The sequence below is a fragment of the Aotus nancymaae genome, unplaced genomic scaffold (genome assembly GCF_030222135.1).
Source record: "Aotus nancymaae isolate 86718 unplaced genomic scaffold, 86718_ANA_hifiasm-v0.15.2.pri h1tg000067l, whole genome shotgun sequence".
Lineage (NCBI taxonomy): Eukaryota > Metazoa > Chordata > Mammalia > Primates > Aotidae > Aotus > Aotus nancymaae.
Genome location: NW_026988482.1, coordinates 1,337,224 through 1,353,725, shown reverse-complemented (window position 1 = coordinate 1,353,725; position 16,502 = coordinate 1,337,224). Strand labels below are relative to the sequence as shown.

Here is a 16,502-nt window from a genome sequence, read left to right as displayed (position 1 = left end):
ACGTCAAGGTAAATGTTCACAGGTCCTGGGGATTCGAATGTGGGCATTTGAGAGGAACGTTTTTCTACCACACCAGCTGTGTGACTTTGGACAAGTTGCTTAATATTGCCAAGCCTCAGGTTTCTCATATGTGAAATTAGAATACCTTTTTCACAGGAATGTTACGTAGACTAAACAAGAAAACATTCATAAGCACTTTCACCATATCGTATATTTTCGATATGTAGTTTTGTGATCATTGACCACATCATATGCCTGCAGTTTGCTTCAGGCATGAACGCTTTCAGTAGTCTTCTGGTAGCAATAGATATTTATTTGCATCATGATTACGCTTATAGTGCTGTTCCAAGAGCTTTAGATAAGCACTTCATCCAGTATTTTACCCTGTAAAGTAGTTTTATTCTTACTTTAGGTGGGCAGAAGCTGAGGCTCAGTGAGACTAAGTAGCTTGCCCCATCACACAGCTAGTGCGTGGCGAGGTAGGCATCTGAACGCAGGCAGTCTTCACCACTGTTCCGGGCAGGCTTATTTTATGCGCAATACACACATAACATCAAGACACCAAAATAGATTCGTTGAACTGAAGAAGGCAGGACAAAGTGCTACGAGGGTGACTGGCAAAATGTAGCCTGCTCAGAAGCAACTGAGCTGGAATTCCCTGGCTAGAGCAGATAGAAGTGAAGTCAATGGCAGCCCTTGGGCAGTGGGATCTCACAGCCTATGAAGCTGTGATGGCGACTAACAGGTCCAGAGAAAAGGCTGCATATGTGAAAACACGATTGCATCCAGTAGGTATTTTATTGGGTCTACACTAACACATGCATACACACACACATGCACACACACACACATGCACACATATACACATGCACACACAAACACGTGCACACATACACACATGCATGGACACGTGCACACATACATGCACACATGTGCACACAAACACGTGCACACATGCACACACACACATGCACACATGTGCACACACACGTACTTCTCACATTCACTCTAAGAGGAGATTATCCTTTGTGCTCCTTTTTTGAGAGAGAGGTCTTACTCTGTCACTCAGGCCGGCTCAAACTTCTGGGCTCAAGCAGTCCTCCCACCTAGCCTCCCGAGCAGCTAAGACTACAGGTGACAGCCATCACGCTTTGCTATTTATTTTTTATTTTCTTAATTGTTTTGTAGTGACTGAATCTTGTTATATTGCCAAGGCTGGTCTCAAACTCCTGGCTTCAAGCGATCCTCCTGCCTTGGCCTCCCAAAGCACGGAGGTTTAAAATGTGAGCTGCCACACACACACGTTTGTGCTGTTAATTTAAGCATACAGTGACTGAAACCAATAGGACTTTAAAATCAGCAGAGCAGACGCCACCCTTCCATACCAAGGCATGCTGTCCTTGAAGCATGTGTGGAGCCATAAGATTCTGGTTTTTAAATCTTAACTAAAGGACACACACATGCTGAAAGGGCTTCACCCACCCTTCTCTGCTTTTGAAAATGTCCTCTGCAGGGACTTTCCCAGCTTCAGAGCTTGCCATTCGACCTCCAAGCCACCTCCTTCATCATCCGGCTAACCAATTAGGCCTTTTATATGTGCCAAGCATTTGTTTCACATTTGCAAGGAAAAGAGCAAAGAAGCAAAGAGCTCAGAACAAACGCAGGAAGTGCCCAGGACCCTTTGGAGGCGAGAGAGCCTCACTGAGCCGAGTTTGAATGCACAGTTCACCCTTTTAGCAATTCATTTATTCTGAATGGTGAGAAGCAGATATATAATCAAATTAGTACTCGCCAGTTGTTATTCCATTACAAATGTACTTCCTATGTTCAAGTAGACAATTCCTTTATAATTTGCTCCTAAAAGTCTAGGAGCAAGTGACTAACTCTTAATTGTTTGTACGATTAGTAAAAAGATATATATGGCATTCCATAGGCTGTCATCAATTTCCTTTCCTCCTTTATAGGGCCATCACATTGTGCCTAGACTCCTCGGCAGCATAATAGTGGTCTGGAAATTTCTATGTGAACACTCAGGGGGTATAAAGTGTGAGGCAGTCTAGCCTGTTTTGGCTGTCTGCCATGCTTCCATTTGAGACGTAAAGCCAGGCAGCTTAGTTCTGAATGCCACTTCTTTCCCTCCGCGTTGAAGTACTTCCTAGCCACAGAGCGTCCCTGGTATCTCAGGGCATCTTAGCACTGGAAAGTGCTTCCTGTTGCCTCAGGAAGATTCTGTTAGATAAGCTGACACTTTCAGGCCATTTTATGATGAATTTAGTTCAGAGGATCCTCTGAACCAATATCTTGTTTCATCTTCAGTTTTATTCCCAGTAGCATTTTCTTTCTGTCAGTGTACGGATCTGATTCTTGTCTCAAATAAAAAGAAACAGAGAAAACAGGAGGACATCAACAGCCGTAGCAGCAGCGACTAAAAGGATAGAAAAAAATCACAGATTGGCCACCGAAGAATGGAAATCACATTTATTGAGTACCTGTTGTATGCCTGGCAATTTACATGCATTAGATCATTTGATCTTCATCTTATACCTAAAAGACAATTAATTCCCCATTTTCAAATGAGGAAACTGAAACTCAGAGAGGTCAAGAAACTTACTTCATGCCACACAGCTAAGCAGTGACAGAGACAGCAGTGCTGTTTCCACTTCACCAACAGCATCCAACCACTGTGACTTGGAATTGGAATCAGAAAACAAGGTTATTAAGAGTAAAGTTTGACACACCGTCCTAAAGATCCCGAAGGAATGCTTAACTCATGAAGCAGTGCAGTACGAAAAAATCCTGGTTGTGAGTTCGGTGGAGTCCTGCCCCTGCCTTTGAGTACAAGGGAGAAACAGACAGAAGGGTACTGAGACTTCAGCAAAAACCCGAGAAAGCCTGGAGATGACAGAGGAGCGGTTACTGTTGTGGCCGGCCACGGAGGGTTAGTGCAAGTAGTGTCCTTTGTCTTTCTGCGGCTTTCCTGAGTAGCTGGGTGCAGAGATTCCACACCAGGAAGCCACCAGCGTTGCTCAGAAGCTAGTCCATCCAGGGCAGTGCCAGGGCCAGTGGAGTGCCAGGTACTGGGGGGAAGGCAGAGCTGCAAGGACTTTCTCAGTTTGAATTTTCTGTTTCTCACAATGAGCTAGTCAAACACTGGTTATGGGCGCTGTAAGAGAAAGAAGCAGCGAAGGTTATAAACTTATTTTTAAATTCTCATTTGCCTAATTTGCATTTGAACAAGTTATTCTGCTTTCATTAGAGTGTTTAATGCAATGTAATCAACCTGCTAGGAAGTAAAAGTGTAACAGTTTTACAGTTTGTTACATTGAAATTTAAATTTGCATACTCAACAGCAAAGGTGTTAACGTGTGTACCTATTCCTCGACTGTGGAGTATAAAATACCTCTCTTGTGGGTACCCAAACAGGGTGCCATTTTCTGATTGAACTGTTTAATTAAATAAAAGATGATTAACAGCATTGCTTTGCATCCCATATACTTTATTGTTTAAAATTAAAACACAAAGACATTCAAAAGCTTCACTAAATCTCTGAATGTGATAGACTGACTCCTTTCTGGGAAACTGCAATCTAAAATAACCTTCACATAAATAAAGCAAAGCAGTGAACAGCACCTGACCTCAGATTCCATTTTCTCACTTTAATGTCATTCAGAGCTTCATCGTTGCTGAGGCTGGTCTAAGTCCTTTCTTACTGATTTGTGCTACACCAAATATAAGAATAGATGCAGCGAACATCCCAGTCTAACAAGCTGTCTTTATAAATCAGCAGTGAGCTGACTTAATTTTATTCTAACCTGTCCTACAAACACAAAACCTTTCTGTACCCAACTGAAACCTATTTTAAAAAATAACTTCAGGCCAGGCACAGTGGCTCACGCCTGTAATTCCAGCACTTTGGGAGGCCAAGGCAGGTGGATCACAAGGTCAGGAGCTCGAGACCATCCTGGCCAACATGGTGAAACCACATCTCTACTAAAAATGCAAAACTTAGCCAGGCGTGGTAGCACGTGCCTCTAATCGCTGAGGCAGGAGAATTGCTTGACCCCGAGAGGGGGAGGTTGCAGTGATCCAGCCTGGTAACAGAGTAAGACTCCGTCTCAAATAATCATAATACTAATAAGTTCAGAGTAATAAATGGGCTTATCTTAACCTCTTCCATTTCTGATAGTATTGACCACTGGCTTAGATCTCCTCGACCTCAGTGAACCAGTCTCTCAGACCCAAACCAAAGCCAAGAAGTCAGAGCCCTCATCAAAAACCTCATCCCTGAAGAAAAAGGCCGACGTATCTGACCTCATCGGCGCGGATGCTGAGCAGAGAGGCCAGCCTCTCAGAGCCCCGGAGACTTCATCCTTAGATCTGGGTAAGGCAATCGCTTGTGGCTATGGATGCTCCACCTTGCTCTGCGGGCGTGGATACGAGAGGAAGCTTCCACCAATGGCATTAAACAGCGAACAAAGGGCTAGGAAAGGCGTCTTCCATGGTGGAAACGGGGCAGGAACTGGCTTCTTTTGGACTTGAATTGTGTAGCAATTGGGAGCTCAACTTTGCATAACTGGTTGATTCATTTATTTATTCAACCCACAAATACTGAGTTATTGGTAGGTACTGGGCGCCAGGCTAGGCAGTAACGTTACAAATAAAGATAAAACGTGCATCTTGCTCTTGAGGAGCACTCGGTCTAGGATGAGAAAGAGGGGCTTGTGAGTAAACGACCCTGATGCAAGGCCCAGGGTCAGCAGATGCAACGCTGTGTACGAACGTGTGTGGGAATGTGTGCATTACAATAACAACAGCTCCCATTTGATGGTGGGTTACAATGCCTAAGGAATCGCACTGCGTTACTGACATATATCATCTCATTAAATTATCCTTTGAAATGTGTGAGGAACTGAGTTTCAAAATTTAAGCAATTTGCCCAAGATCTCCCAGTTTATAAGAGGAAGAGCTGAAGTTTGAGCCTAGCTCTGCTTAACTTAAAGCCCGTGTGTTTTCCACCGTATTCTACCCACTCTGAGAAAAGACAGCTGAATTCTCAGCTCCTGGAACCAGACACATTAAGCTCTTCTTTCTCAAGAAGAGAACAGTGACAGGTATTTTAGAAAGCCCAGGGGAACATGAATCTTCCCTGGCTGTGACTGACTGCTGTGTGTGTGTGTATATAGGTGGAAGAAGGTGAATATTGTTTGTACATTCACAAGGAGATCATACTCATAGCTTCTTCATAAGGCTGTGAAGGATAAATGAGATCTATATGTGTTATCACCTATTACTGTGATATGTACATGTTAAGTTGTCATAATTAATTTATTCATTTCTTCAGTAGACATTTCTCTGTGTCTACCACATTTCCAGCACATACCATGCACTAGGAATACAAAGATAAATAATATAAGCTCTCTGTGCCTTAGCAATTTACAGTCTAGTGGGGAGACAGAAAAATGATGAAATGATTATAATAAAATATTAACTATATGCTGCAATGAAGGAAAACCCAGATCAGTTACTGCTACGTCAGCCTCCTCATCGTGCCATTGCCCCAGTTAGTGGGAGAAGGTATCTTACAAGAGGCGCTGTGTGAGCTGAGGCTTGAGGAATGCGTAGGAGTTTGCCAGGTTCAAGACAGATCAGGAGAGAGGTGGGGAGAACGGGGAGGGCATCCCTGGGGCAGAAAGGAAAGGGGTTCACACACAGATAAACACAGAAAGATGTCTTTTTAAGTAAATATACATATTTCAGTGGTACTCAAGGATGGCAGAGTAGCAAGAGAAAATGTCTGAGAGTCCCCAGTGGTGAGGTAATGGGAATTCTTGGATGCCATGCCCTTAAGATTGGGGGAGGAGGGAAGACGTTGGAAGGGTTCTGCTAAGAGGAATGACAGCAGCAGTTTCTATTCTAGAACAAATCTGTGTCTGGTGGATACATGGATGAGGAATCGGGGCAGGGAGACCACTGCAGAGGTCCGGCAGGGACAAGGGGATAGTGAGAGAGAGACAGCTTCTAAAAAATATAAAAACAGGACTTGGAAACTAAGATAATACATATGTGTGAGCCAGTGGGGGTGTGTAGAATGTGCCAGGCTCCCTGCCAGAAGATAGAGGAGGAGCAGGAGTAAACTGTTGAGTTCACCTTTGAACCTGCTACATTTGAGAAGCGATGGGACTTCTCAGTGGATACCTCCAACAGACTGTTAAGTATATAATTCTAGAACTGGAGAAAAAGAGCAGATTAGGAAATGGAGCTTTGTAAATCAGAAGCCTGTGTATGAATGGGTATTGGAATCTGGGTGTAGATGAGCTCTTCTGGGGATCGATTGTAAAACACAGAGAGAGAACCAAGCGCTTGTTCAGATGAGTGGCATGCACAGGAACCCCTCTCCCCAGCCATCCCTCTTTGAGGTCTGTCTTTGGAGGGAAATTTTATAACTGTCTCTACTATTTCCTCACCATCTAGGTTTATTCAGTTGTACAAGTAAGTTAATAACATTTATACATTTACATAAAAATATATTAATACATTGATTGGGTGCAGTGGCTCACATCTATCATCTCAGCACTTTGGGAGGCTGAGGCAGGAGGATTGCTTGAGGCCAGGAGTTTGAGACCAGCTTTGACAACATAGTGAGACCTCATCTCTACAAAAATTTGAAAATTAGCCTGGCATAGCAACATAAGCCTGTAGTCCCAGCTACTTGGGAGGCTGAGGCAGGAGGATCGCTTAAGCCCAAAAGATTGAGGCTACAGTGAGCTATGATTGCACCACGGCACTCCAGCCTGGGCAAGAGAGTAAGACATTGTCTTAAAAAATAATATATTACAGTATAACACAATAAACATGCAGATGATGAACATTCATTTCTCTGCTTCTGAAAAAAAAGTCCTTGAAAAAATTGTAAAATACTTAGTTGAAAAGCACCTTTAAGAATAGCAGTGTTACTCACAACAGTGGAAAGGTGGAAACAGCTGAAACCCATCATGAGACAAGTGGATAAACAAAATGTATATACGTACAATTAACCTATTCAGCTTTGGAAAGGAATAGCTTACACACTACAGCGTGGATGAACCTTGAAGATATCGTGCTGAGTGAGGTTAACCAGGCACACAATGACAAATACAGGCTGAGCGTTCCTCATGCAAAAATCTGAAATCCTCCAAATTCTCTAAGTGGAAAATTCCACACCTGACTTCATGTGACAGTCAGAACTCTGTTTCACGCATAAGAGTATGTAAAATGCTGCATAGTTACCTTCAGGCTATGCATGTAAGGCGTATATGAAACATAAGTGAATTTCATGTTTAAATTTGAGTCCCAGTCCCAAAATATCCTCATTATGTCACAGGCAAGTATTCCAAAAACTAAGAAAAAAAATCCCAAATTCGAAACCCTCCTGGTCCCAAACATTTTGCATAAGGAAGAATAGACCTGGATTGTATGATTCCACGTGTGAGTCACCTACAACAGTCAAGTTCATAGGGACAGAGAGTAGAATAAATTTTACCAGCATTTGTGGGGGAGGGGGAATGAGGAGTTAGCATCTCATGAGTAAAGAGTTTTAAATGATGAGAAATTCTGGAGATGAATAGTGGTGATGCTTACACAGCAGTGTGAATGCACTAATGCTACTGAATTGTACACTAAAACTTGGTTTCAGTGGTCAATTTGTTGTATATATTTTACCACAGTTTTTAAAAAGAAGGGAAAAAAAGACCTTAGAGAACATCAGCTGCAAACCTATCTTTGTGTGTGTGTGTGAGAATGAGTTTTGCTCTGTCACCCAGGCTGGAGCGCAATGATGCATTCTGGGCTCAGTGAAACCTCCACCTCCCGGGATCAAGCAATTCTCCTCCAGCCTCCCAAGTAGCTGGATAACAGGCATGCACTACCATACCCCACTAATTTTTTTGTATTTAGCAGAGACAGGGTTTCACCATGTTGGCCAGGGTGGTCTCGAACTCCTGATCTCAGGTGACCCACCCGCCTCCACCTCCCACTGTGCTGGGATTAAAAGCGTGAGCCACCATGCCTGGCCTGATCTTTTTATAAACTAAAAAACTGAACCCCAAGATTGTTTCAGTGGTTTATTCACAGCCACACACCTGTTAATGAGAGAGAATCTAGCCAGAATTTTATGTGTAAGAACCAAGCCACAGGGATAAAATGGTTCCAGCATTCCCTCTGCTGCCCTCATTGCCTCAGTTCTCTCTCCCCCATTATAAATTCCCTCCTTTGGTGGAAAATTACATGCTTTATTCAAAAGCTGTGAATGTGTCCTGGTTTATTCCCACCTCCTTTTAATATTGAAGCTCATCTGTTTAAACAGAATTTCTTTCTGGAGTCATGCTAGAAACGCCCCCGAAGCCCCCGCTTTAGCCAGAGACTGATAGGGTAGCACTCCAGACGCGTGTTCCACACCAGATCACACAGGCCCATATGCAAGATTCAGAATGCACACAGCTTCAGAAATAAATTCAGTTAAACAACTTGGTTGCTTTAATTGTAAAATCAATTCAATTTATCTTAATAGGAGGTTTCTATTTAGCTGCACAAGTTTTAATTTTTATGCAACATTGAAAAGATAAAGGTTGGTCTTGGGGCTTGAGAACGTCAGTTGAACGAAGTTCACTTGGATAAGATTTTTCTGTCTTAATCTCTCTTTTCTCTGCACCACACACTCTCCCGCCTGCCTCACCCCTTCCTCTGTGCTTACTAGACATTCAAACACAGCTGGAAAAGTGGGATGATGTGAAGTTTCGTGGAGATCGAAACAGCAAGGGACATCCAATGGCAGAGAGAAAATCGTGCTCGTCTAGAACTGGATCAAAAGAGCTCTTATGGTAAGGCTCCTCAATGCCAGACAATGCCCATTTGTGTATCAGCTTTCTGACTGGCACTGAAATAACCAATGAGTTACATCAATGCAAATACTTGGCGTCACTTGTGACCCCTAAATAACAGTGCTAATTATTGTGGCTTCTCCCAGCTCGGGTTATTTCATCTCAACCGTCAAAAATTAATTCAACTCAGTCAATAAGCGTTTTGAGAGATTCGTAATTCAACGTTGTTAATAATGTTCTGAATGTGAAACGGTGCTGATTAGTAAAAACAGGCGTATATGCATGAGTATAGTGAATGTGTTCCATAAAGAATGGTTAAACGTTTGCAGTTTATACAGGGGCCTTTTTCTGGTTTGCTCAATCATCCCCTATCAGATAATGAAATAGTTCAAAATAAGGCATGGGTGCTTATGAGAAAGTCTGGCCACCTGAGTCATACCGTATTTTCGAAGCTTCCTGAAGGGCAGGGTCCGGCTTCTGTCTCCTTCTTGCTTTGCCACAGCTCCACTTATCACGACATTTCAAATTCTACAGAAAGATAAAATCTCTCCCGAGGCACTCTGTGGGAAGTTCCTCCCCCTCAAAAAAAATGTCATTTTTTTTATAAAATAGAATTTCTGTGACAAAAATGTATTTCATTTATTTCCTTTTTGCCCATAGTTGAATGGAGTTTTTAATCAATCTGAGATAATAACACCCAGCACATTGTAGCCTCTTACATCCAGAAAGCGGCCATTATAGTAGAAATATACGAAACTTACCTTTATTGTCAGAATTTTGATGAGAGCTTTGACATCATGTCTTTCAATGATCCAAAGACCTACGTTTCTTGGCTGGATTTATAGCTTAATTTGTTTCTAGAGGTACATTTAGTTTCCTTAATGCATCTCTTATAGGTCCTCAGAGCACAGATCTCAACCAGAACTGAGTGGTGGGAAAAGCGCCCTCAACTCTGAGTCGACTTCAGAGTTGGAATTAGTGGCTCCAACTCAGGTAACAAAACTGATTACTCAATGAACCCATCTTTTCCTATCTATAACGTACAGCATACATGTTTTATTTAATTTGGTACAAAAGGTTTGAAGTATTTTTTGTACATTGTGTTTTATGTGTTGTTTCATTCAGTAGCTATCTCAGTGCTTAAAATAGCTGAAATATAGGTGTATCTATGTGTATCTACACATTTGGCTGGAAAATGTGTTAATGAATTCACTGTGTACTTAGCACTTTTTCCTTGTTCTACCATTTACTGTTCTGTTATTTTGCAATACAAAAATCTGTTCTACTCTATTATTAGCACTATTTACATAACAGAACTCGATGAAGAGGAAATTACATCTTGAGTGTTCATTCACATCTATGCCCTGTGGAACGCACTGCACATTGGTACCCTGACTGTCACATGAAAATAAATGTCATGCTGAGAAAATATGTTATTATAGTATTAGCAGTAATGCTGATAATAATAGCTACTATTTGTGAGTGCTGCTAAGTATCAAGGACTTTACAATGTGTTTTTAAGTGTTATGTGTAACACTCGAATAATGCTGGGAATTGTTAACCTCACTTTAAAGATATTCTTTAGTCTCAGTGACATCAAACATACTTTCCTGGGACACTCCACTAAATCCCTGGTGGAAGTAGGGTATGAGCCAGCTCTGTCTGTCCAGTACTTGACCCTTAAGTCCAGTTTAACTAGCTTTTTTTTTTTTTTTTGAGATGGAGTCTCATTCTGTCACCCAGGATGGATTGCAATGGCGCAATCTTGGCTCACTACAACCTCTAACTCCCGGGTTTAAGTGATTCTCCTGCCTCAGCCTCCCAAGTAGCTGGGATTACAGGCACACGCCACCATGCCCAGCTAATTTTTGTATTTTTAGTAGAGACAGGATTTCACCATTAGGCCAGGCTGGTCTCAATCTCCTGACCTCGTGATCCACCCACCTCGGCCTCCCAGAGTGCTAGGATTACAGACATGAGCCACCACACCTGGCCAACTAGCTTTTTTATAACTAGTTATCTTCTACAATTAAGATCATATCTCCTATGGTTCTAAGAAGGCCAAAGTCAGTCTGAGTCTTTTCATTCCCTTGAAGACTTTTAAAGGCCTTGATCTAAAACCGCAAAGATATCATAAAGTGTGTGCATCCGAGTTCATGCATTCTACAATCCGGTTGAGAGGAGACTCAGTGTTTAAGGAAAATAAGTGTGATAAAATGAGCAAGAGAAATTTTCTTGAGCTTACTAGATGCTGAAACTAAAGGAGGAAATATACTACCTGAGGTGAAATAAAGAGATAGCTATATAATAGCAGATATTATTGAGTGCTATAATAAGGGCTTCTTATATATCAGCTCATTTTTTTTCTGTTAAATAGCTGGATGAGGTCGGTTCAGTTATTACCTCCGTTTTATACACAGCAAAACTAAGGTGCAGTGAGCTGAAGAAACTTGTCTGTGACCCACAACTAGTAAGTGGCAGAGAGAGGGAAGACACAGGCAGAAATCTTTAGCAAATAGGCCACTGGAAACTTTCAAGCCACCAGCAGTGCCCCCTGCAAACGCTCGCCCTCCACAGGAGAGCACCGGCACTGTTCCCAGATCGTGGCTGGAAAACAAGTCCACTAACTTCCTGAACAAATACCCTGCAAACCTCAATGAACCATGAATGTAGCATGAAAATGTAGTTTTTCTCTTTGTGCTCACTCTAAATGTATTTTTTAAAAGAAAATTTATTGCACTTACTGTATCAGAAAAACATTTCTTCGTAAGTACCGTAGAGATTTAGGCTCAGCTAAAGTGATTGGTACTGTTTCATAAACCGGAATTCTTGGAACAATTTAACGGAGCGATAAAACGTTTATTTCCAAAGCGGGTGAGACTTGGCACAGGCAGGCTGTTCTACAAGGAGCTGGGGTGGAAGATCAGCCGGGTCCTGGTTGCCATGGAGACCCCGGATGCCTTTAGCTTATTCCGGTGACCGCTACTCTCCTGCTGGTTGTCCAGCTTCATCGCACCTCCTCTTACCCACCAGTACACCTTATTTAAGCAGACAAAGTACTTTAGAAAATTTTTCTGAGACTATATTGTCTCCAAAACGTAGTTTAAAATGCACAATGAGAGTTTTCTATCTAGGTAACTCTTAATGAATCCTTAGAGAGTTATCAATTCTTTGTAAAGAATTTATTCTTTGCTTGTTTTTTTAAAAAACATTGCCTGCTTACTTACACAGATTTGCCTAAACTAAGGAAATTCTTAACCTCCTAGTTTTAATTTCAGCCTATGGTTAAATTAGGAAAATTTCATGAATTTGGGACTTAATAGATCTGAAACACCAAGTCACTCAAACAGCAAGAGAATAACCTGATTCATCTACTTGCAGTAAAAGACAGAAAGATATTAAAGAAAACTCTGGCTGAGCACTGTGGCTCACGCCTGTAATCCCAGCACTTTGGGAGGCCGAGGCGGGTGAATCACTTGAGCCCAAGAGTTTGAGATCAGCCTGGGATACATAGCAAAACCCCGTCTCTACAAAAAACACAAAAATTAGCCAGGCATGGTATAGTCCCCCTACTCAAGGGGCTGAAGTAGGAGGACCATGGCGCCTGGGAGGCAGAGGCTGCCATGAGCTAAGATTGAGCCACTGTACTCTAGCCTGGGAGACAGAGCAAGACCCTGTCTCAAAGGAAAAAAAGAAAAGGAAAGAAAAGAAAAGAAAAAGAAACACCTTATCCAAATTAAATTTAACAGAGTAATTGAGCAAAGAACAATTCACAAATCAGGCAGAGCCTCCTGAGCCAGAGGTGGCAAAGAGAGACTAGAGCAAAGCCACGTGGTGGAAGATTTACAGGCAGTGAAAGGAAAGTGATGGCCAGGAAACTGAAGTGACGAACAGAAACAGTCTCATTGGTTATAACTTGTCTAGAAAACTGAAGTGAGGAACAGAAACAGCCGTATTGGTGACAGCTTGGCATCTGCCTTATTTGAACACGGTTTGAACAATTGCCCCACTTGGATCAGCTGAAACTATGTGATTGGCACAGGAGTGGGTTACAGTTTGTTTACACCTCCATCTAGGTTATGGTTCACTACGTACAGAGAAATCTTTAGGCTGAACTTAAAATATGTAAGGAGTTGATTTAACAATATACTGTTAGAACTAGCATAAATATTTTGTCTTTTAACACATGAACTATCTATATAGATAAAGTAAAATCATGAAGGTGGTATAAAAATTCACCCAAGTAAAATCATAAAGGTGGCATAAAAATTCACCTTAAAAGCATAACTCAGATGGGGCCAGATAGGGTGACTCACGCCTGTAATCCCAGCAGTTTAGGAGGCCAAGGTGGATGGATCACTTGAGGTCAGGAGTTCAAAACCAGGCTGGGTAACATGGTGAAACCTGTCTCTACTAAAAATACAAAAATTATTCCAGGCATGGTGGCACGTGACTGTAGTCCCAGCTACTCAGGAGGCTGAGGCATAAGAATTGCTTGAACCCAGGAGGCAGAACTTGTAGTGAGCCAAGATTGTGCCACAGCATTCCAGCCTGGGTAACACAGCAAGACTCCAAAAAAAAGAAAAAAAAAGGTGTAAGTCAGATGGTTCACAGGAAAATCAAGGAGATGTTTTCTTGTCTCTCAAGCTAACAAAAATTATCTAAGGCAGTGACCCCACAGGTGAAGACCTATTTACCAGATTCCTTTAAAAATTGTATTTCAGAATCACAGAGAAACTGGAAGCTCACAATGTGAAGAACTGATGTTTTCAAATTTTCTTCACAAGATGAGGAAAAGGAAAAACGTAATCTAACCTCTTTCAAATAGTGTTTTGAATACTGTAGGGATAAAAGGAACTTTCCTTCTACCTCTGGAAGTTTTGAGAATTCGAGTCTACAAAACAAACTGATGAATAGGAGAAAAGGCGTGCAAACAGATTGATGCCAAAGCATGCAGAGAGTCACACAAAGCAGGAAACTCAGAGAAGGGCCAGATGCTTGGAACCAAAATATGCTCTTCCTAGAGGAGAGGGACGTGGCAAATGTTGGTACTTTTAGAGGAAGAGGAAATGATTTTTAGGAGAAATGAAGGGTCCTGAAGAACAGACAATAGCCTCGTAACTGTAACAGGTTCATCACCCAATGCAAGTCAGTTAGCCAAGATACCAAGTTGCGACAGAGAAAGAGGTTTGATCATAGTGTCACTGAAGGAGGGCATGGAAGGAAACCTCAAATCCCTCTACCTGAGGAGTTTGGGACTAGGGTTTTTAAGTGTCTTGGAGTGGGCAGAAGTGTGGAGTTGATTAACTGGTGGAAGAGTGTCGGGTGAAGTCACAGGACAGAGAGTTGAAGGTGCTGTGTTCTCATGCTGACCCCGTTCTGCCGTGGCGGTCTTCACACTGGTTGCTGGAATTCAGGGCCTGAAAAACATCTTAATGATCCTTAAACAAAAGCCTTATGATTTGAATGTCAGAGATCCTGTCTGTAGGATCAATAAGAACATAAATGGTCAGTATCTGCTGCTTTGTGACTTTTAGCCACAAGGAAGTGGGACAAAGCGCAGCCTGATTAATGCTTAATTATCACTGTATTTCTGTCCAGAACCTGGCACGCAATTCTTGTCAATGCTGTGAGGGCAGTTTCAGCCTGGGGTAAAAGTTCATCTGGGTGCCCTTTGATCACCCAAAATGCCATGATTGGCACAAGAGTAGGTTACAGTCCGTTTACACTTCCATTTAGGTTACAGTTCACTACGTACAGAGAAATCTTTAGGCTGAACTTAAAATATGTAAGAAGTTGATTTATATAGATATCTATATATAACAAAAGCCATATTGGGAAGGCTGATCTTCACCATGTGTTATCATCTGTATTTCATTCTCAATCCTAAACCAGCAAGTCTGGGCTCACTGCTAAAGTGCAGAAAAGTTTCAGGATCTTTACTGAGCTGGTGTGGTGTCAACGCTCGTGTTCCTTCCTGCGAATTAATCTTCTCTGCTGAGACTGCATTCCTTCTGGGAACTAGAAAGTCCCTACCTGTGCTTCAGGGGAGGCAGAGGGGCGACAGACAGGGGAATGGGAGAAGGTCAGAGACACCCTGTTTCTGAGGCTGCCTCTTTAGTTCAAAGTACCCGGCATGTCAAAGTGCCATGTTTTGGAGTATCTTTTTCCTGAGCCCCAACAATATGCTAATCAGAGTGACTGGAGATTATATTAAATTATATAATTTCTATATCTTTAAGAATAAGGTATCTTGACACTTACCCAAACTGTGTAACTCATATTCCCTGGAGTTAAATTGTTTTAAAAAGTCACATATTCCCAAAAAATTAGAAAACACTTGAAGAATTAAGAAAAACACAGAAAGCAATATAAAATTACCTTTCTCCACAAATAGGTTAAGATAGTGATATGTGAGGCAAAGGGAAAATAATTCAGCTTCTTCTGGAGACTGATGGTGCAAGGCTCTTTGAATTTGGACACTTGGAAGGGGAGCTCCAAGACAGGCTCTTGCAGACCTCGGGTAGATTCCACTGGGATGTGACCTCGGTCGGATTCCACTGGGATGTGCTGTCAGTCAGATTCCACTGGGAAGTGACCTCGGTCGGATTCCACTGGGATGTGACCTCGGTCGGATTCCACTGGGATGTGACCTCGGTCGGATTCCACTGGGATGTGCCCTCGGTCGGATTCCACTGGGATGTGACCTCGGTCGGATTCCACTGGGATGTGACCTCGGTCGGATTCCACTGGGATGTGCCCTCGGTCGGATTCCACTGGGATGTGCCCTCGGTCGGATTCCACTGGGATGTGCCCTCGGTCGGATTCCACTGGGATGTGCCCTCGGTCGGATTCCACTGGGATGTGACCTCGGTCGGATTCCACTGGGATGTGCCCTCGGTCGGATTCCACTGGGATGTGACCTCGGTCGGATTCCACTGGGATGTGCCCTCGGTCGGATTCCACTGGGATGTGCCCTCGGTCGGATTCCACTGGGATGTGACCTCGGTCGGATTCCACTGGGATGTGCCCTCGGTTGGATTCCACTGGGATGTGCCGTTGGTCGGATTCCACTGGGATGTGACCTCGGTTGGATTCCACTGGGACGTACAACAGCTGACTCTCCAAGTGCCAAGTCACAATTTTGTAACTCATTGATTTTGCTGACTTTGGCACAGCAAATGCTTCCATTCACGTAGCCTTAATTCCAAACCAGAACAATTTAAATTCTGGGAATATCCAGAGGGGATCAAAGCCCTTGGTCCTTTAAGGGTTCGCTGAAAAGTCACTGACATGAGGCAGGCTGACTGACGGGAGAAAAGGCATACAAATGTTCTTACCGTGTACACACAGGAGCCCTCAGAACGAAGACCCAGCCCCCCCACCCCAGTGAGGTCCAGAGGCTTCTATACCATCTTGAGGTTGCAGAGAGAACATGGGCTCAGAGCATGGCCGAAAACACATTTTGGTAGCAGGACGGGTTATGGGAGGGAGAAAGAAAGAGGCTTGGCCAGCAAAGTGGCCTCGTTATGTAGATGAAACCTCTGGCAGATAGAAGTCTCAGAGAGAAGAGATGGTAAATGCTTCCTTTCAGTCCTTTAAAGGGGTCAGACTCTCAGTTCATCTTTCCAGGGTCTGGACAAAGGA

At 42.8% G+C, this 16,502-nt stretch overlaps 1 protein-coding gene across 10 annotated transcripts in view; it reads left to right on the top strand.

Annotated features, from left to right (window-relative positions):
- The window catches only part of PEX5L (peroxisomal biogenesis factor 5 like), a 252,717-nt gene that overhangs the window by 150,282 nt on the left and 85,933 nt on the right, over positions 1 to 16,502 (top strand). For 9 of the 10 annotated variants that reach the window (XM_064366835.1, XM_064366833.1, XM_064366831.1 and 6 more), the window contains 3 exons: positions 4,187 to 4,381; positions 8,732 to 8,855; positions 9,752 to 9,848. In XM_064366835.1, the coding sequence (XP_064222905.1) occupies positions 4,187 to 4,381; positions 8,732 to 8,855; positions 9,752 to 9,848 (416 nt within the window). Of the gene's footprint in view, positions 1 to 2,015; positions 2,939 to 4,186; positions 4,382 to 8,731; positions 8,856 to 9,751; positions 9,849 to 16,502 lie in introns of those variants that run through there. The other variant, XM_064366839.1, reaches the window with a different exon arrangement.